Genomic DNA, 23331 nt, shown 5'->3' with positions numbered 1-23331 from the left:
GGAGAAAAGGGAACCCTCGTACATTTTTGGTGGGAATGTATATGTACGTATTTTTGGTGCAGGCACTGTAGAAAACATTATGAAGGTTTCTCAAAAAACTAAAAATAGAACTACCATATGACCCAGGAATTCCACTCCTGCATATATATCTGAAAAAAAAATTAATTCAAAAAGATACATACACCCCAATGTTCATAGCAGCATTGTTTACAATTGCCAAGAATGGAAGCAAACTAAGTGTCCATCAGCAGATGAATGGATAAAGAAGATGTGAGATACACACACACACACATACATACACAAACACACAATGGAATACTACTTATCCATAAAACAGAATAAAATTTTGCCACTTGCAAAAACACGGATGGACTTGGAGGATGTTAGACTAAGTGAAATAAGTCACACAGAGAAAGACAAATACTGTTTGATATCACTTATATGTGCAATCTAAAAAATAAAACAACAAAATTTGATGGTCAATTACACTGAGGCCCAATCTCATTATATTTGGGAACAATTAAATTAAAACAGTAATAATATTTCACTCTTATTACACTGCAAAAGTTAAGAGACCAAAAAATTCAAAAAGTTCACAAGGATGTGGAAAACCAGGAGCTCTCACGCACTGCCAGTGGGAATATTGATTACCCAATCACATAAGTGGTATAGGAAAGCATATACAGCCATGCCTAAGATCAAGTATTTCCACTTTTAGGCATATACCCAAGAAAAGCTCTCCATAGGTTCACCAAAAAACACATGAAAGACAGTCACTGATGTATTGTTTTTACTGGCATAAAGACTGAAACAATGTACATGTCTATTAATAGAAAATAGGAGAAGAGATAAACATCCATTGTATTTATAAAATTCCATTCCATTCGTACAAGTAAATGCCATACAGGAAGTATAAATATGTATAAAAATTATGCTGAGCAAAAACAAGCAAGTTGCAAAAGAGTTTGTAGTATAAATATAACTTATATAGAATTTAAAGGCATGAAAAACAAATTTTATTTATAGATACAGATAAATACCTATGGACCAATAAATATTCATAAAAATAGTACCTATCAATATATGTTGGAGTCAGGGAGGAGGAGAAGACAAGATGGCTGAGTAGAACAATCTGAGCTCACCCCTTCTTATGGAAACACCAAAATCACAATTAACTGCTGAACAACCACTGACAAAAAAATGCTGGAACCTATCAAAAAAGATACCCTACACCCAAAGACAAAGAAGAAGGCACAAGGAGACAGTAGGAGGGGAGCAATCATGATAAAATCAAATCCCATACACACCAGGTGGGCTACCCACAAATAGGAAAATAATTATACCACTGAAGTTCTCCCACAGGAGTGAAAGTTCTGAGTCCCACATCTAGCTCCCCAGCCTAGCGGTCTGGCAATGGGAGGAGGATCCCCCAGAGAATCTGGCTTTGAATGCCAGCAGGGTTTGATCATAGAAATGCCACAGGACTGGGGGAAACAGAAACTCTACTCTTGGAGGGTGCACACAGGGCCTCAAGCACACTAGGACCCAGGGGAAAAAAGCAGTGACTTCATAAGAGACTGGGCCAGACTTACCTGCTAGTATTGGAGGGTCTCCTGCAGAGGTGGGGGGCAGCTGTGGCTCACTGCAGTGATAAGGATGCTGGCGGCAGCAGTTTTGGGGAGTACTCATTGGCACGAGCCCTTCTGGAGGCCACAATTTTCTCACTAAGACCAGGACCCACCCAACAGCCTGGAACCTCCAGTTCTGGGATGCCTCAGACCAAACAACCAACAGGAGGGGAACACAGCTCCACCCATCAGCAGACAGGATGTTTAAAGTTTTCCTGGGTAAACAGCTGCCCAATAAACACAGCCCCTGACACAGCCCTGCCCACCAGAGGGACAAGACCCAGCTCCACCCACCAGTGGGCAGCTACCAGTCTCTCCCATCAGGAAGCCTACACAAGCTTCTTAGACAGCCTCATCCACCAGGGGGCAGGCAGCAGAAGCAAGAACTACAAACCTGCAGCCTGAAGAATGGAAACCGCAATCACAGAAAGTTACACAAAATGTGACGGCAGAGGATTATGTCTCAGATGAAGGAACAACATAAAACCCCAGAGAAAACAACTGAATGAAGTGGAGATAAGCAACCTTCTGGAAAAAAAGTCCAGAATAATGATAATGAAGACGATCCAGGATCTTGGAAAAAGGATGGAGGCAAAGATCGAGAAGATACAAGAAATGTTTAACAAAGACCTAGAAGAACTAAAGAACAAACAAACAGAGATGAACAATACAATAAATGACATGAAAAATACACTAGAAGGAATCAATAGCAGAATAACTGAGATGGAAGAGCAGATAAGTGAACTGGAAGACAGAATGGTGGAAATCACAGCTGCAGAACAGAATAAAGAAAAAAAGAGTGAAAAGAAAAGAGGACTTCCCTAACATGGGAAAGGAAAGCGTCACCCAAGTCCAGGAAGCACAGAGAGTCCCAAGGAGGAAAATGCTGATACACATAATAATCAAACTGACAAAAATTAAAGACAAAGAAAAAATATTAAAAGCAACAAGGGAAAAGCAACAAATAACTTACAAGGAAACTCCCATAAGGTTATCAGCTGATTTCTCAGCAGAAACTCTGCAGGCCAGAAGGGAGTAGAATGATATATTTAAAGTGATGAAGGGAAGAACCTACAACCAAGAATACTCTACCCAGCAAGGCTCTCATTCAGATTCAGTGGAGAAATCAAAAACTTTACAGATAAGCAAAAGCTAAGAGAATTCAGCACCACCAGATCAGCTTTGCAACAAATGCTAAAGGAATTTCTCTAAGTGGAAAAGAAAAGGCTGCAACTAGGAACAAGAAAATTACGAATGGAAAAGCTCACTGATAAAGGCAAACATACAGTAAAGGTGGGAAATTACCTGCACACAAATCAAAACCAGCAACTGTAAGAGGAGAGCACAAATGCAGGATATTGGAAATGCATTTGAAATTAAAAGACCAGCAAGTTAAAACAATCTTGGTTATATACAGATTGCTATATCAAAATCTCATGGGAATTGCAAACTGAAAATCTACAATAGATACACTCAGAAAAAAGAAAAACGAATCCAAACACAACACTAAAGGCAGTCATTAAATCACAAGAGAAGAGAAAAAAAGTTGAAGGGAAGGAAAAACACCTACAAAAACAAATCCAAAACAACAAAATGGCAATAAGAACAAACATAAACTTCACGGAACAGCATGGAGGTTTCTTAAAAAACTAAAACTAAACTACTATATGATCCAGCAATCGCACTCCTGGGCATATATCTGGAGAAAACCATAATCCAAAAGTACACATGCACCCCAGTGTTCATTGCAGCACTGTTTACAATGGTCAAGACATGGAAGCAACCAAAATGTCCACCAACAGAGCAATGGATAAAGATGTGGAACATATATATGATGGAATATTACTCAGCCATTAAAAAGAATGAAATAATGTCATTTGCAGCAACATGGATGGACTTGGAGATTACCATACTAAGTGAAGTGAGTCAGACAGAGAAAGACAAATATCCTATGATATCGCTTATATGAGGAATCTAAAAAAAAAAAAAAAAAAAGATACAAATAAACCTATTTACAAAACAGAAACAGACTTAGAGAGCAAACTTATGGTTACCAGGGGGGAAGGGGGAGGGGGAGGAATAGATTGGGAGTTTGGGAATGACATGTACACACTGCTATATTTAAAATATATAACCAACAAGGACCTACTGTATAGCACAGGGAACTCTACTTAATACTCTATAATAACCTAAACGGGAAATGAATTTGAAAAAGAATAGATACATGTATATATATATAACTGAATCACTTTGTTATACACCTGAAACTAACACAGCATTGTTAGTCAACTTTACACCAATATAAAATTAAAATCTTTTAAAATATGTTGGTATCAGTGGCATAGGGAAAGGGAATGGGATCAGGAAGGATTATACAAGTACTTCAATTGTAAGGTAATGCTTTATTATTCTAAAAACAAAACCCAAATTAATAAAAAGTTAATATTTGATAAATTTGAGGGTGGGTACACAGGTATTCATTATATTGCTTTCTAGAACATTTTTATGTGTTTATAATTTTTCTTAAAACAACAAAAAACTCTAAAGAGATTCCAATAAGATACACTCAGAATTTCTCACATATGTTAAAATAAATTCCAACAAAGTAGAGGTTTATAAAAAATGTTTATCATTTCTATTAACTGAAATCCAATGAAGAAATTCTTAACTGCTCAATATGATAAAATGTTTGTGATAAGTTACAAAAATAGTTTCAACTTACAGAATTAATATATCAGAAATCTTAACATTAACTACATTTTTATAAAGCCTAATAACAATTATTTTGTGTGGAGAGATGAGAAGAAACTAAAACTAACAATATTTTTTTTAAATAGAAGAGCACACACGATACCTTGGAGGCACGAATCTGCCTGTGAACATCCGTTAGTTGTTGGATTTTGTATTCTAGCTCTGAAATCTGGGCTTGAAGCCACGTCCAACGGCTGCCAACTCTTGCTCTGTCTACAAGCCACTTCCATTCAGTACTACAGTTACTGTGAACAAGACAAACACAGTTAGTCAAAGCACAAAGACAATCAAGTTTTCACAGAGATTGCTTAATAGCTTCCTTGACTCTTGTCATACAATCCCAAATTACTTTATAAAACATCTAATTATATGAAAGAAGAATGGTATATCAACTTCTCAAAGATTTGATTTCCTTATCTTTCTATCCCACAAACACCTGTTTTTATTCAATATTGTGTACCCAGTAGTAGGATAATCTCCTTGCTATTTAATACTTTATTAATGGTCAAGGGCTGAAACAGAAGTAGGCCAGCAAAGGAAAAGAAACAAGAATGACAATACTAACACCATGTAAAAACTGTTACATGAGCCTTTTATATGTAAGTAGATGTCAAGTATAAGACAAGTCATTTGAACTGTGCTAGATCTAAATCCATGTAACAAACCATAGAGTACTCAATTTTACTAAATGTAATTTTCATTTGCTAGAACAGGAATCAATTTTTTAATGTCAAAAATTATCAAAAATATGAATGCTCTGCTACATTTCAATAAACATATCAAATATATAAATCCTGAGATGTTTATTAAGATAAACAGCTTGTTAAAAACTTTATTCCTAGGATTCACAGTTCAGAGATGAGAAAGAATTTATATACAGGCTTTCTTTCATGCACATTTGAAAATAAGGGTTGAACCTTAATTAGCTCCTCTATCTTTTGGCAAGGGCACTGCTCTAATCCACAGTTTGTGAGATTACAAATTAATTACCTTAAGAAAATATTTCAACCAATCCAACTAGAAAACAATCAGAGTGAGGGGGGGGAGGAGAGGGAGAGAGAGACAGACACACACACACACACACACACACAGAGAGAGAGAGAGAGAGAGACAGAGAGAGAGAGAGAGAGACAGAGAGAGACAGAGAGAGAGTTTGTGTGTGTGTGGTGTTTGGGATAATTAATTAGGAGCTTCATACTGCCAAGGAAGAAACTGAAGAAGGCCTAACAGAAGAAATTGAAAGTACAACTGAAGGGAAGTAACTACTTAATGGCAAAACACAAACTTCATGAAAAACTTGTCTAAAAATTGCATTTATTGTCAAAACTCATAGAATGCACAACGCTGAAAGTGAACCCTACCTAATGTAAACTATGGACTTTGAGTGATAATGATGTGTCACTGTAGGTTTATAGATTGTTACAAATTCACTACCTTTGTGCAGTATGTTGATAGTGGGGGAAGTAATATCTGTGTAGGGACAGGGGACATATAGGAACTCTGTATTTTCCACTCAATTTTGTTGTAAACCTAAAACTGCTCTAAAAAATAAACTTTATTAATTTTTACACATTTAACCATAATGAAATATCTTTCATATAAACTTTAGCCAAAGAAAACATTTATGCTGAGATCATTTGTCGTCAGAGAAACAGAATTATTGTAACTCTACTACACAGAATTTATTCATTATAACAGATTTTATGTCAATGTTCTCAAAGGCTTTTTTTTTTCAGATTCTAATTACCTACAATGTGACTGCAGAGACTGCCATATAAATTAGGACTTCTCTTGGTATTATTATTCAGTTTATAGTTATTATTGTGATATTGTAAATGTGACACTATTTTAAATCACATTTTCATAACTATGGACAAAATTTAAAATGCCTATTCAAAATACACTATTCACAGTTATAACAATACTAACTGCCAATCATGAAATTAATGAAGAAGGCAAGGACCATATCATGCAGTAGTTGCACAGGTGAGGGCAAAGTGTTGGATTTTATGCAAAAAGGAAGTTATTGGCGAGATAGTAACAAAATTTTTTTTTTCCAAGCACTCTAGCTACTAGGTAAAGAAAGCATTGTAGTGGAACATAAGAGTAAATAAGGAAACCAATTAGGATGCAACTATAATAACCTAAATGTGGTACAGATAATTGTGATCTCTAAATATTTCATGTGCTATCCTACATTTCCCAGCCTTCACTGCACTTAAGTTGGAGCCATGTGACTAGCTCTGACCAACAGGCTGTGAGCAAAAGTGATAAAGTCATTTCTAGTCCATCTGACCAACTTCAAAGCCACTGTGCAGATATTATAGCTACAAGATGGAAGAGGATCACAGCTCAAACCACACTGGACTTTACGTAAGCCACAGTAAACCTTTGCTGTGCAAAATTACTGAGATTAGAAGGTTAATGTGTTACTCTAGAGCTTACTGTGACTAAAACAATGAATAAAAGATGAAAATGGCCTGGACTGGAAATGGGGTGGGAGATAAAGAGATGAAGATAAGAGGATGGACTCAAGGTTGATTTTAAAGTAGATAGGACTTGAAGAAGTATGATGTGGAAGTAAGCATGCAGAAATCAAAGATGACCTTAAACATTGTTTCATTAAATTTTGCCCCAGTCAGAAAATTTCCCTATAACATGCCACTTTGCTGGGTTGTCAAACTGATTATTAGCTCATGGAAATAGAGAAAAATAAAAGTTTATGGAGTTAATGTTATTGTACTTCTAGTACAAATACTGATACTGAAACTAAATTTACAAAAATCATTTTTATGTTCATATGTGACATTAAATTATCCTAACATAGAAAAAGTAGTAATATCAGATTTAATTTAAGTAAACTAAATAATACTGGGGCTTTGTAATAAGTGAAATGAATTTTCTGTAAAGGATACCTTATTCTACATTTTAACAGGAGTAAAATCTGTTTGCTATGCTTATAAATGGTAACCAATCTTTTCCATCAAAAATGTTCTCTTGCTTGAAAAAATGTCTTTCTAAAAACTAACTATGGTTGTAAACATGTTACAGATAAGTATATGGCTCATTCAAAGGAGATCGACACCTGTTGTACCTCAAACACAAAACGTTTTATGTAAACAATTTATATAACCAATGATGTAATGGCTTATATCTTAGAGTGTAACCAATCAGAACACAGCTGATGCAACAACAAACTAATAAGAATGTGAGGCAAACCCAGAATGTCTAGACTCCTCAGTTAGCATATAAGCCTGGCCTGCCAGGCCACTAAGATTTACTCCCTACATCTCTCTGCAGTGTGTTGAACTGATCAAAGACCAACACATGCCCTGATCTGCACTGGAAATAGGAGCCCCTACTTCTAGTGAAGATCAGGGCAAATACATCCATGAGTGGATACCACCTGGGCAGTGAGACTAGTCAGTCCTCAGAAAGGCAGCACATGCCTTCAATCCTCATCCTTACTTGTTTGCAGGCACAACTTAACTTACTGATGGAAATAAGTACAGGCTGTTTAAACCAAGTGGTTTTCAGCACAATTTCTCTTCGTACTAACTTCTGGTCAACATCATGAATCTACATCACTGTCTTGTTGTTGTTTTGTTTGTTCTCTCTACATCACTGTTTTAACTTTGAAGTGTAGTTTGTTCCTCAGAATAAGATAGAACTTTCTAATATTACACCTTAAGTTACCAAAACTTAAAGAAAAACTTGTATAATTTTGCCTTTAATAGAGTTTGTTAGCTTAGTAATAAAAATGAATTAACTATGATTTAAAAAATAAGATCCAACTGTAAAAAATTATAATTCCAAGAAAAATAAGTTTTATCCTGGGGAAAATTACATTAAATTAGGCCAAACTTCTCCACTGGTGTTTGCTCACCTAGGAAGAGCTTAGTCTTCCCTGGAATTTGATTCCTTTAGACCAGGGGATAGCAAATTTTTCTGTAAGGAGGCAGACAGGAAATATTTGTTTTGTGGCCACAGCGTCTCTTTAATAACTACTCAACTCTCCTGTTATAGCATGAGAGCAGTCATAAATGAATGGGTGTAATGACGTTTCAATAAAACTTTGTCTACAAAAACAGACAATAGGCCAGATTTGGTCCATGGGCCATAGTTTTCCAATTCCTGATGTGGAACATGTTTTCATATGCTTCCCAAGGGATTATGACTTCCTTTAATGAAGTGTCTTTTTAAATCTTTTGCTCATATTTAATTGGCTACCTTCCTGTTCATATAAGACTGTCAGACTGTATGTATTGGAAATACTTATAGCTCCCAATCTGTAGCTGGCCTTTCATTTTCCTAAAGGTGTCTTTTGAGCAGCAAAAGATTCTAATTTTGATGAAGCCCAATTTTTCAAACCTCCCTTTTATAGATAGTTCTTTTTATGTGCTAAGAAATATTTGCTTAACATGAATTCATAGATTTATTCATGTTTCTAAAATATCAAAAAGTTTTAGTGTTTTTACTTTTAGATCTATAATCCAATTCAAGTCAAGCACTGTGTATTGGTCCAGGTAAGGGTCCAGATTCATTATTTTCTATAGGATATCTAGTTCCTGAACCATTTGTTGAAAAGATTCTATAATCCTTTAATAGAAAAAAAAACCAAAACTATCCTTGAATAGATAAAAGACTATCTATATGAATACTACATGTTGTATATACACTTACATACACACAGAGAGCACTTAGGATATCTGTCTATCATCTATCTACCTACCTATGTCAACACCATGACCCAATACGACACTATTATTGTAGTTTAGAGTAATTCTTAAAATCCAGTAAATTCTTCAACTTTGTTATTTCTCAATATTGTTTTGACAATTCTAAATTTGAGAATCAGCTTGTCAATCTCTTAAAAAAAAAGAGCAGCATTTTGATAAGGATTTCATTGCATCCATGGATCTATTGGTTGAGAATTAACACAACACTGAATCTCCTAATCAATGTATAAGGTATTATTTCTCTGTGTATTTATGTACTGGTAATTTCTCTCAGCTATGTTTTATAGAGTTTAAAAAATTTATCTCTATGTATTTCATGTTTATGGAAGCTAGTATATAGCATTCATAAATTGTTTGGATGATAGTATATAAAAATACAGTTGATTTTTATGTGGTGACCTTATATACTTTGACCTTGTTAAATTCACTTAGGAGTTTTAGTATCTTCCTCATAGCAAAGTCCTTAGGATTTTCTAGGTATATTATCATGTCAACTGCAAATAAAGCAGTTTGATTTATTTTTAATCTGGATTCCTTTTATTATTTTTCTTATCTTACTGCACTGGCTATGAATTCCAGTATAACATTAATTATAAGCTGTGTGAATGGACATCCTTACCTTCTTCCTAATCTTACAGAGAAAGCATTCAGTCTTTCATTGTTAAATGTAATGTTAGCTGTATACTTTTTATAAATGTCCTTCATCAGATTGAAGAAGTTACGGTCTATTCTGGGTTTGTCGTGAATTTTTATCATGAGTAGGTTCGAATTTTGTCAAATAGATTTTTGGTATCTCTGGAAATTATCATATGCTGTTTCTCCTTTTTTCTTTGATTGGTTTTAAATGTTAAAATCAACCTTGCTTTCTGGCATAAACCCCTTTGGTCATGATGCATTTTGTAATATGTTTTGCTAGATTCTGTTTGCTATTTCATTAGGGATATTTTGCATCTACAGTCAAAAGAGATATTGATCTATTTTCCTGTAATGTCTTTATCTGATTTTAAAATCAAGCGAATGCTGACCTCATAAAATGAGTCAAGAAGTGTTCCCTCCTCTATTTTTTGAAGGAGTTTGTATAAGATTGTAATTGTTTACTACTTAAGTTTCAATAAAATTAATCAGTGAAGCCATCTTGGCTTGGAGTTTCCTATAGGGAGTTTTTAATTATTAATTTATCTAATTGACATAAGGTTTTTCAAGTTTTCTATTTCTTCTTCTGTCAGTTTTGGTAATTTGTGTCTTTCAAGCACTTAGTCCATCTAAGTTATTGAACTTACTGGCATGAAATTGCTCATACTATTCCCTGATTATTCTATTAATGCCTATAATATCTACAGTGATGCTTTTCTTCCCTGTTATTGGTAATTTTTTTCCTGATCGATCTAGCTGGATATTTATCAACTTAATCTTTTCAAAGAACCAGCTTTGGTTTCACTGATTTTTCTCTGTTGCTTTTGTGTTTTATATTCATCGATTTCACTTTTTATCAGTTTTTCCTTCTTGCTTTGGATTTAAGTTGCTCATTTTTTGCAGCTTCTTAAGAGGGAGGCTTATGCCATAAACTTTACACCTTCCTTCTTTTCTAATATAAGCATTTATAACCATACATTTTCATGTAAGCATTGCATCCCACAAAATTTGATATGCTGTATTTTCATTATCATTCCATTAAGAACACTTTATAGATTCTCTTGTGATTTATTCTTTGATCTAAGCATTACTTGGAAATGTAGAGTTTAATTTCCATATATTTTTAGACATAAATATTTGCCATTTCCTACTACTTCTTCTTTCCGTTGTGCAGAACTGAATTTTCACTCAGTATTATTTTCTTTCAGCCTGAAGATCATTTTAAGATTTCTTATAATATAGGTATACTGACAGGAAATTTTCTCACTTTGCTTATTTGGAAATATTATTTTGCTTTTGTTTTTAAAAATAATTTTAGGTTAATTTTTTTTTTCCTTTCAGCTCTTTAAATATATCATTCCACTGTTTTCTAGTTTGCTTACCTTCTGATGATAAGTCAGCAGTCATTTTTTTTCTTTGCTCCCCTATATAAAAATTTTTCTTCCTCCTCTTAATGCTTTTAAGATTTTTTTCTGTATCACTAGAACTTGGTGATTTGACTACAATACACCATGGTGTGGTTTTGTTTGTAATCCTGCTTGTGATTTATTGGGATTCTTAGATCTGTAGTTTTATGATTTTTCCTTTTAAGTCCTTGAGCATACTTACTATATTTGAGATATTTTAAAGTCTTTGCCAACTAATCTCATCTCTGTCATTCCTGTCTTTTTCTATTGATGATTTTTCTCCTCCTTTGTATGTCTAGTAGTTTGTGTGTATGTATACATATATGTATGTATGTATGTAAACACACACACACTTATTATGGACACTATGAATATGATATTGTTGAATTTCTGGATTTTATGGTCTTCCTTTAAAGAGTGATAAATTTTGTTTCAATAGGTTATTAAATTACTTAATGTTCAACTTCATTCTTTTCAGATTCCTTCTAAGATTTGTTAGAGCACGTATAGAGTAGCCATTAGTCATCAAGTCAGACTCAGCCTTACTCTTTGAGGTGTGACCAATCTGGGGTCTCTACTGAATACTCTAGATGTTCAACAAAGTCTCTCCACTCTGCTTATTCAGAACTCAAACATCTCTTAACCTTGTATGAGCATTGGAAGTTGTTCAGATTACATTGCCTAATAACTTTTTGTGTGCCCTTATGGAGTTTCACCTACACACTCAGAGCTTAGTATTTAACAAAGGTCTCAAGGCGACATGAAGATTTATGATGCTCTTTCTTTGCATACATAGGTCCCTACTCTTTAGTATTCTGATCTAACGATTCCAGCTATCTCATCCTCCCCCAATCTAATCTTTATTTCAATCAAGCAGGACCATTGTGCTCTACTTGGCTTTCCTCTCCCTGCACCAGATATCTGAAAGTGCCTCCAGGCAGAAAACCAGGGCAATCACAGGGCTCACTTCATCTGTTTCTCTTTTCTCAGAAATCACTGAACCTCTGACCTCTGCTGCCATTTTCTGAAAATAATGACTGTTTCATATATTTTTGTCTAGATATTTACAGCCAAAGAGAAAGAACAGCACCAGTGACTCCACTCCATTATGGTTAGAAATCAAAGAACTTTTATATGTGTTTGTGTGTGTGTGTGATATCTCTAAAATGTTTCTATTTTGTTTCAAATATTTCCTATTCAAAATTTCACTGCCTTTAAAAAAAAAACTACAGTTGCAGTTTAAGACCAGAATCTTAACAACAACAACAACAACAAAAATTGAAAGTGCTTCATGGATTCCTTTTTTGGGTGTTCCTGGACTATTTCATGAAAGCAGAGTTGTTTATCCATCTTATATCACACATCTATCTACCTTTCAACTGTTCTATAAGAAAAACAGTTAATTTATGTTTGAGCCACTATAGTTTTAAGTCTCTTTTTTACAACTTAGCCTTTATGCTAAATGTTATAGAAATTCTTAGGAACAACAGAGTGGGTTATAAGATAAATCCAAAGCATTTCTATTAACTTAGAGGTAGGACAGAAAGCAGATAGGAAAGAGACATATGTTGGTGATCCTTTCTATACTACACTATACTATATATACTATACTAGCAAAATATGACCATTTAAAAGAGAAACCAAGTGCCTACCAAGACTATAGTTCTAGCAGAAGCAGCTAGAAAAAGTCATAATGTTGTAATGAATTGACTACTACTTGTTGTTTTAAGCCTGATAAATGAATGAATTTAGGCAAGAATTAGTTCATTTACAAGCAGAGAAAAAAAAGAATACAACTCTGCTTAGGAAGGCTCTCTGACTATAGCCTACTTCTAACTTAATGGATAATCCAATAATACAGGGTACCTTGAAGGAATAGAAAAGCCAGTTGCTTCTCTACAGCTAACACACAAAAATGTATTCCAAAAATTTCTCTTAAGAGTTCTAAGCCACATAACGAGAGCCTGCCTAGGAGCAAAAGTCAGATTAACCCCTACCCAAATGTACTGTTTCAGGTGGCCACAAGGTATCAGTTATTAAGTTAAGGGAGAGTTGGATGCTCTGAGGAAAATAACTAGTAAAGTAACTAGTTTGTAGGCTTAGCAATTATGAGCAAGTGAGATCTTTGGTACTGGTATTTTCACATATAGCTGACTGGAGGCAAACAGAATTGAAACCTACATTTTTGAGGCAACTCTATTAGCAAAAAATACCGCAAGTCTAGCATGCTCTACCCAGGGAGCCCAAGTTTGCACTGACAGAACACAGGGTGAGAATCCAGGGCAGCCTCAAATAAGGGTATGTTCTCCAACACCCATTTCCGATTAAGGAATAATTCCTAAAAAAGCAAAGTCAGGGACTATGGAAAACAAAGGACAAAGGAACTTCTCTCAGAAAGCAGAATTAGGATCCTATCAAGACCTTACTCTACTTCCAAAGCAAGAAGTTTTATTAATTATTGTAAGGACCAGGAACTTTCATGTGTATCCCATCCTTCTCTCTTTCCAGTAGGAGTTTTATTGTAGCTTTCCTGTCCCTACTTCAACATACATACAAGAAACAAGGTAAAAGCATTAGAAAAGTTGTCTCTGGGTTTATAGGTTACCGCATATAAGGAACCACATCTGGAACCGAAAGAGAGGACTTTTACTCCACCTGTTGAATGTGGCTTTGAGTCACGATCTTAATATATTGTGCAATTCTGCCTAGAAATCTGGCAAAACCCAATTTGTCATCTAACTAAACTGAAATTTTTTGTATTAGTTTAAAGAATTTATACATTAGATTGGCATATTTGGTCTTGCTCTCCTACCATCTATCACCCCCTTCCCTTCAAAGAAAGGAAGAGAGAAAGAAAAAATGGAGAGGCTGGGGAATATTTATACATTCTATCAATACCACTCCCCCCTTTCTCTTGTATGAAAAGAATTTTGAAAGTTAATAGTCTGTTAAATTGTCTTACCTGTATTTTTAAAATCCTCACATAACATCAAAATTAACAATTAGGGACATACAAATAAAGGAAATAAATGATTTCTAAACTAATCAAAATATATTTGCTAAAAAACAGTGTGAAGTCATGCACATCATCAGTTCAACAAGCACTGTGTGTATGTGTGTGTGTGTGTGTGTGTGTGTGTGTGTATACATGCATGTGTTTATATGTGTGCATGACTCTTTTGTTCAGGAAGCCAGGACATGTTATAGTGCTTCCAAACTATACACTGCATAAAGGCCTGGCTGAAAGGGCAAGCAGGACTAATTCAGCAAGAGTTTTGTACTCCAAGCTCTGCAATTAAAAATCTAAACCTACTCAGAGGAAGGAGCATTTTTTTCTACTGCACACAAAAGGGCTTGGGATAGCCCTGCCAGCCACTATGATGAGCACTGAAAATAAATGAGATAAAAGAGGATTAGACTACCCTTGTTACTCAAAAAGGTGGCTACCACTAACTCAGAATTGAGTGCAGGCATTTCTGCTATAACAGCATATATGCATTCCTAAATAACTCCATGTTCTGTAAAATAAAAAGAGCTAAACCTATGGAAAAAGTAGAATTGGAGTGAGAGGACTCAAAATCTATGGAATTAAGGACTATGGAGTCCTAACAAAACAATAACAAGCCGTATAAAAATATGAGTACAGTTGAGTTTCTACTGGCATTTGTATTAAGAGTAAGTCAGTCCATCCTTTAAAGCTTCATTTCCTGGAGCTCGTTTTTTCCTTTGATGTGGGTCCTTGAAGACATTCACTTCTAATAGAGACCAGTTTAATAAAAATTAAAAATATCATCTGGTGATAGTTCCTTTGTATTAAAAAGAAATTGATAAAGGCTATCTTTACAACTTCTTCAACAAAACTTGCAACTTCCTCAGATCTTTTAATATAGTAGAATATACAGCAATTTTTTGTTAAAATTGTTAAGGTGCCAATAAACCAGCACCTTATTGTATTATAGGTTACTTTTACAGAATATTCAGCATTTTTCTTATACTACTAACGCTTTCTCTTTAGTTGTGAAAAAGCTTGCCCCTGATCTCTCCAAAACAATAACAGGTTTGAACTTGTTTAGGGGAAAAGAATCCAAGCCGAATTCCACATATTATTGGCATCATTCCCCTGTATGCCAAATGTTAAAAGAAAACAATTTTCCTTCTCTGAAAAATTAAGTCAGAAACTTAGATATACATAAAGAGAAGAAGTACACTGGAGAATAACTAAGGGTAAAAAAGTTCTATTTTTCTTATTCTTAATGGATCTAACAGATAATGGATTTGTTTGTTCAAAATAACAACGGCAACAATGTAACCAATTAGGTATGCACATGTGTGTGTGCTTATAAATGCCTACATATGCTTATATGTATAAATGCAATGAACGACAGGAGTGATACAAGGGACAAAGACAACAGGATTTTTTGTGATTATAAGGTACTTGCAGTAACTGGGAAGAGTTATAGTATTATTTGAAAGTAAAGGTGGATTAGCTATAAAAATACATTGCAAACTTTAGGGTAACAACTAAAAAAAATAAATAAGAAGTATAACTGATATGCTAAGACAGGAAAGAAAGTAGAATTATATAAAATGTTCAATTAAAATTGCAAAACGCAAAAAACTACAAAAGCCAGAAAATATATGGAAGACAAAAATGGGAGAAAAGAACATGAGCAACAAATAGAAAACAGTGACAAATATGGTAGATATTAAGCTACTACATCAATAATCATTTTAAACATCAATGGTCTAAATACACTCATTAAAAGACAAAGATTGTCAGAGTGGATCAAAACACAAGACCCAACTAAATGTTGTCTACAAGAAACCCACTTTAAATATAAAGACACATATAGGTTAAAAGTAAGAGGGCAAAGTAGAAGGACCTTAAGCTTATCTCCTGAGATAAGAGAACACCAAAATCACAACATGAGAACACCAAAATCACAACAATCTGCAGAACAACCACCCTCTACAACTAAAGACATAAAGACGGAAACACAACAAGACTTATAGGAGGGGCAGACTCGTGATATCATCAAATCCCATACCACTGGTGGGTGACCCACAAACTGGAGAATAACTATATTACAGAGGTTCTCCCACAGGAGAGTTCTGAGCCCCATGTGAGTCCCCCCTATCTAGGGGCCTGGCACCAGGAAGAGGAGCCCCCAGAGCATTTAGTTTTGAAGGCCAGTGGGCTTGATTGCAGGAGCTCCACAGGCTTGGGGGGAATAAAGACTTCACTCTTAAAGGGCACACACAAAAGCTCACACACACCAGGACTAAGGGAAAAAGCAGTAATTTGATGGGACCCTGGGCCAGACCTACCTGTTGGTTTTGGAGGGTCTCCTGGGGAGGTAAGGGGTGGCTGTGGCCCACTCCAGGGTCATAGACACTGGTGGTGGATATATCATGGAGCATTCATCAGCAAGTGAGCTCTCTAGGAGGCTGGCATTTTGGCACCAAGACCTGACCCCACCCAACAGCCTGCAGGCTCCAGTGCTGGGATGCCTCAGACCAAACAACAAACTGGGTGGGAACACAGCCCCACCAATCAGCAGTCAGGCTACCTAAAGACTTCCTAAGCTCACAGCCACATCTAGGTATGCCCCTAAATACAGCCCTGCCCACCAGAGGACCAAAACCCAGCTCCACCCAAATGCAGGCCAGACACTAGCCTGGGACCAGCTGGCTCCTGGACCTTGGGTGTCGAGAGGGAAGTGCACTCCTGGGATGCATAGAATGTTTCCTATAGAGGGCCTCTTCTCCATGGTCAAGAAATGTAACCAACCTACCACATACATAAAAATACAAATAGCAATTTACACAAAATTAGGTGACAGAGTAATATGTTTCAGACAAAGGAATAAGATTAAACCACAAAAGAAGAACAAAGTGACATGGAAATAGGCAGTCTCCCTGAGAAAGAGTTGACAGTAATGATCATAAATATGATCAAAGAACTTGGGAGGAGAATGGATGCATAGAGCAAGAAATTAGAAGTTTTTAACAAAGAGTTAGAAAATATAAAGAACGAAACAGAATTGTAAAATACAGGACTTCCCTGGTGGTCCAGTGGTTAAGACTGTGTGCTCCCAATGCAGAGGGCATGGGTTCAACCCCTGGTCAGGGAATGAAGATTCCCGCATGCTGCACAGTGTGGCCACAAAAAAACAAACAACAACAACAACAACAAAATTGAAGAATAACTGAAATGAAAAATACACTAGAAGGAATCAAGAGTAGACTAAATGAGGCAGAAGGACAGATCAGTGAGATGGAAGACAGAGTAGTGGAAATCACTGCTGTTGAATAGAAATAAAAAAGAATGGAAAGAAATGAGGACAGTTTAAGAGACCTCTGAGACAACATGAAGCATGCTAATATTTGCATTATAGGGATCCTAGAAGGTGAAGAGAAAGAGAACGGGCCTCAGAAACTATTTGAAGAGATAATAGCTGTAAATTTCCCTATCCTGGGGATGGAAACAATCACCCAAGTCTAGGAAGTGCAGCGTCCCATGCAGAATTAACCCAGAGGAATACACCACAACACATTGTAATCAAAATGACAAAAATTAAAGATAAAGAGAGGATATTAAAAGCAACAAGGGAAAAGCAACAAATAACACACAAGGGAATTCCAATAAGGCTATCAGCTGATTTTTCAGCAGAAACTCTGCAGGCCAGAAGGGAGTGACATGATATACTTAAAGTGATGAAAGAGAAAAACCTACAACCAAAAATACTCTACCCAACAAGACTCTCATTCAGATTTGATGGAGAAATCAAAAGGTTTACAAACAATCAAAAGCTAGAAGAATTCAGGACCACCAAACCAACTTTACAGCAAATGCTAAAGGAACTTCTCTAGGCAAAAAAGAAAAGGTCACAACTAGAAACAAGAAAATTACAAACTGGAAAAGCTCACTGGTAAAGACCAACATAGAATAAAGGTAGGAAATAATCCATGCACAAAGCTAGTAGGGAAGTTAAAAGACAAAAGTAGTAAAATTATTTGTATCCACAATAAACAGTTAAGGGATACACAAAACAATTAGATGTAAAATATATCAAAAACAATAATCATAAAGGGAGAACAGCACAAATGCAGGGTATCTAAAATGTGTTTGAAATTAAGAGATCAGCAACTTAAAACAAGCACATAAAAATATACACTCTGTGGGCTTCCCTGGTGGCACAGTGGTTGAGATCCACCTGCTGATGCAGGGGACACGGGTTCATGCCCCAGTCCGGGAAGATCCCACATGTCACAGAGTAGCTGGGCCCGTGAGCCATGGCCGCTGAGCCTGTGTGTCCGGAGCTGTGATCCGCAATGGGAGAGGCCACAACAGTGAGAGGCCTGCGTACCGCAAAAAAAAAAAAAAAAAAAAAAAAAAAAAAAATATATATATATATATATATATATATATATACACACTCCTATAGAAAAACCTCATGATAACCACAAAACAAAATCTATAACAGATATACTCGCAAAAAAGAAAAAGGAATCCAAACATAACACTAAAGACAATCATCAAATCACAAGAAAAGAGAGTAAAAGAAGAAAGGGGGGGAAAAGACCTACAAAAACAAATCCAAAACAATTAACAAAATGGGAATAGGAACATACACATTATTAATTACCTTAAATGTAAATGGACTAAATGCTCCAACCAAAAGATACAGACTGGCTGAATGGATACAAAAACAAGGCCCATATATTTGCTGCCTACAAGAGACTCACTTCAGATCTAGAGACACATACATAATGAAAGTGAGGGCATGGGAAAAGGTATTCCATGCAACTGGAAATCAAGGGAAAGCCAGAGTAGCAATACTTATGTCATAAAAAGTTGACTTTAAAATAAAGACTGTCACAAGACAAAGAAGGACACTACATAATGATCAAAGGATCAATCCAAGAAGAAGATATAACAATTGGAAATATATATATGCACCCAACATAAGAGCACCTCAATAGATAAGGTAAATGTTAACAGACATAAAAGGAGAAATTGATAGTAACACATTAATAGTGTGGTGACAGTAACACCCCACTTACATCAATGGACAGATCATTCACACAGAAACTCAAAAAGGAAAGTCAAGCCTTAAATGACCCATTAAGACCAGATGGACTTAATTGATATTTATAGAGCATTCCATCTGAGAGCAGCAGAATATACATTCTTTTCAAGTGCACATGGAACATTCTCCAGGACAAATAACACCCTGGGCCACAAAGCAAGCCTTGGTAAATTTAAGAAAACTGAAATCATATCAAACATCTTTTTGGACCACAACACTATGAGGCTAGTAATCAACTACAAGAAAAAAAACAACTGCAAAAAACACAAACACATGGAGGCTAAACAATATGTTTAACTAAACAATCAATGGATCATTGAAGAAATCAAAGAGGAAATCAAAAAATACTTAGAGACAAATGAAAATATGACAATCTAAAACCTATGGGATGCAGCAAAAGCAGTTCTAAGAGGGTAGTTTATAGCAATACAACTGTACCTCAGGAAACAAGAAAAATCTCAAATAAACAACCTAATCTTATGCCTAAAGCAACCAGAGAAAGAAGAACAAAACGCAAAATTAGTAGAACAAATCATAAGGATCAGAGCAGAAATAAATGAAATAGATACTAAAATAAAAAACAGAAAAGATCAATGAACCTAAAAGCTGGTTCTTTGAAAAGATAAACAAAATTGATAAACTGTTAACCAGACTCATCAGGAAAAAAAGAGAGAGGGTCCAAATTAAAAAAATCAGAAATGAAAAAAGAACAAGTTACAACTGACACCACAGAAACAGATCAGATCATAAGATACTACAATAAACAACTATACACTAATAAAATGGACAACCTAGAAGAAATGGATAAATTCTTAGAAAGGTACAATCTCCCAAGACTGAACCAGAAAGACACAGAAAATATGAACAGCCCAACTACCAGTAACGAAATTGAATCAGTAATTAAAAACTCCCAGCAAGCAAAAGTCCAGGAACAGATGGCTTCACAGGTGAATTCTACCAAATATTTAGAGAAGACTTAACATCTATCATTCTCAAACTATTCCTGAAATGCAAAGGAAGGAACACTTCCAAACTCACTCTATCACCCTGGGCCACTATCACCCTGACATTAAACCTAGACAAAGATATCAAAAAAAAAGAAAATTATAGGCCAATATCACTGATAAAAATAGATGAAAAATCCTCAGCAAAATACTAGCAAACCGAATCCAACAATACATTAAAAGGATCACACACCATAATCCAGTGGGATCCCAGTGATGCAAGGATTTTTCAATATCTGCAAATAACTGAATCTGATATACCACATTAACAAATTGAAGCATAAGAACCATATGATCATTTCAATAGATGCAGAAAAAGTTTTTGACAAAATTCAACATTTATGATAAAAACTCTTCAGTAACCAGGCAAAGAGGTAGCTGACCTCAACATAAGAAAGGCCATATATGACAAACCCACAGCTAATATCATACTCAATGATGAAAAACTGAAAGCATTTCCTCTAAGATCAGGAACAAGACTAGACTGCCCACTCTCACCACTTGTATTTAACATAGTTTTGGAAGTCCTAGCCACAGTAATCAGAGAAGAAAAAGAAATGAAAGGAATCCAAATTGGAAAGGAAGAAATAAAACTGTCGCTGTTTGCAGATGACATGATGCTATACACAGAAAATTCTAAAGACACTACCAGAAAACTACTAGAGCTCATCAATGAATCTGGTAAAGCTGCAGGATACAAAATTAATATACAGAAATCTGTTGCATTTTTATACTCTAAAAGAGAAAGTAAGGAAACAACCATAATACTCTGATGAAAGAAATTGAAGATGACACAAACAGATGGAAAGATATACCATGTTCTTGGATTGGAAGAATCAATACTGTTAAAATGACCATACTACCCAAGACAATCTACAGATTCAATGCAATCCTTAGCAAATTACCAACGGCACTTTTCACAGAACTAGAGCAAAAAACTTAGAAATTTGTATGGAAACACAAAGACCCCAAATAGCCAAAACTGTCTTGAGAAAGAAGAATGGAGCTGAAGGAACCAGGCACCCTGACTTCAGACTAAACTACAAAGCTAATCAAAATAATATAGTACTGGCACAAAAACAGACACATAGATCAATGGAACAGGATAGAAAGCACAGAAATGAACCCACACACTTGTGGTCAATTAATCGATAACAAAGGAGGCAAAAATATACAATGGAGAAAAGACAGTCCCTTCAATAAGTGATGCTGGGAAAACTGGACAGCTACACGTAAAAGAATGAAATCAGAAAATTCTCTAACACCATATACAAAAATAAACTCAAAATGGATTAAAGACCTAAATGTAAGACCAGATACTATAAAACTCTTAGAGGAAAATATAGGCAGAACACCCTTTGACATAAATCACAGCAATATATTTTTCAATCTGTCTCCTAGAGTAATGGAAATAGAAACAAAATAAACAAATGGGACCTAATGAAACTTGAAAGCTTTTGCATACCAAAGGAAACCATAAACAAAACAAAAAGACAACCTACGGACTGGGAGAAAATATTTGCAAACAATGCTACCAACAAGGGATTAATTTCCAAAATATACGAACAGCTCATACAGCTTAATGTCAGTAAAACAAACGACCCAATCAAAAAGTAGGCAGAAGACCTAAATAGACATTTCTCCAAAGAAGACATACAGATGGCTAACAGGAACACAAAAAGATGCTCAATATCACTAATTATTATATTAATGCAAACCAAAACTACAATGAAGTATCACCTCACATCAGTCAGAATGGCCATCATTAAAAACTCTACGAATAGTAAATCCTGGAGAGGGTGTGGAGAAACAGGAACTCTCCTATAGTGTTGGTGGGAATGTAAATTGGTGCAGTCACTACGGAGAACAGTATGTAAGTTCCTTAAAAAACTAAAAATAGAGTTACCATATGATCCTGCAATCCCACTCCTGGGCATATATCCAGAGAAAACTTTAATTTGAAAAGATATATGCACCCAGTGTTCATAGCAGCACTATTTACAATAGCCAAGACATGGAAGCAACATCAACAGATGAATGGATAAAGAAGATATGGTATATATATACACAATGGAATGTTACCCAGCCATAAAAAAAGAATAAAATAATGCCATTTGCAGCAACATGAATGGATCTAGAGATTATCATATTAAGTGAAGTAAGTCAGAAAGAGTTAAGACAAATATCATATAATATTACTTATATGTGGAATCTTAAAATATGATACAAATGAACTTATTTACAAAACAGAAATAGACTCACAGACACAGAAAACAATTTTATGGTTACCAAAAGGGAGGGGGAGAGATAAATTAGGAGTTTGGGATTAACATATACACACTACTATATACAAAATAGGTAAACAACAAGGACCTACTGTATAGCACAGGGAACTATACTCAATATCTTGTAATAACCTATAATGGAAAATAATCTAATATATACATATATATATATATATATATATATATATGACTCAATCACTTTGCTGTAGACTTGAAAGTAACACAACATTGTAAATTAACTATACTTCAATTAAAAATAATAATAATTGTTTTATGTACAAGGCTAAACAGGTCCAGAGGGAGAATTGTAACCATTTATCTCACTAATAAATAACTGCTATACTATAAAAAAAAAAAGAAAAAAAAAAAACTAAACTGAAGAGACAGAGAAAGTTAGGCCATGCTAGCACTAATCAAAAGAAAGTGGGAGTAGGTATGTTAATGTCAGACAGACCAAACTTCACAGCAAGAAAAGTTATCATTGATAAAGAGGGGTATCACATAATAATAAAAGGGTCAACACTTCAAGAAGATAACAATCCTTAATGTGTATGCATCTAACAAAGAGCATCAAACTATGTAAGGCAAAATTGATAGATGACTGCAAGAAGAAATAGATGAATCCACTATTACATCGGAGACTTTAACATTCCCTCTATCAGAAATGTGCAGATCCAACAGGCAGAAAATCAGTAAAGACAGAGATGAACTCAACAGCACCAGTAATCAGCTGGATATAATTGACACCTATAGCCTACTTCATCCAACAACAGCAGATTACACATTTTTCTC

The 23331-nt window shown here is 35.2% G+C and overlaps 1 protein-coding gene across 10 annotated transcripts in view; it reads right to left on the bottom strand.

Moving 5' to 3' along the window:
* Positions 1 to 23331, bottom strand: part of KANSL1L (KAT8 regulatory NSL complex subunit 1 like) — a 145681-nt gene that overhangs the window by 96301 nt on the left and 26049 nt on the right. For all 10 annotated transcript variants that reach the window (XM_019938994.3, XM_073807306.1, XM_019938992.3 and 7 more), the window contains exon 3: positions 4483 to 4624. In XM_019938994.3, the coding sequence (XP_019794553.1) occupies positions 4483 to 4624 (142 nt within the window). The remainder of the gene's footprint in view (positions 1 to 4482; positions 4625 to 23331) is intronic.

Source organism: Tursiops truncatus, chromosome 7 (genome assembly GCF_011762595.2).
Source record: "Tursiops truncatus isolate mTurTru1 chromosome 7, mTurTru1.mat.Y, whole genome shotgun sequence".
NCBI lineage: Eukaryota > Metazoa > Chordata > Mammalia > Artiodactyla > Delphinidae > Tursiops > Tursiops truncatus.
The sequence above is the reverse complement of the archived record's forward strand: the minus strand, read 5'-3'. Positions and strand labels throughout refer to the sequence as shown.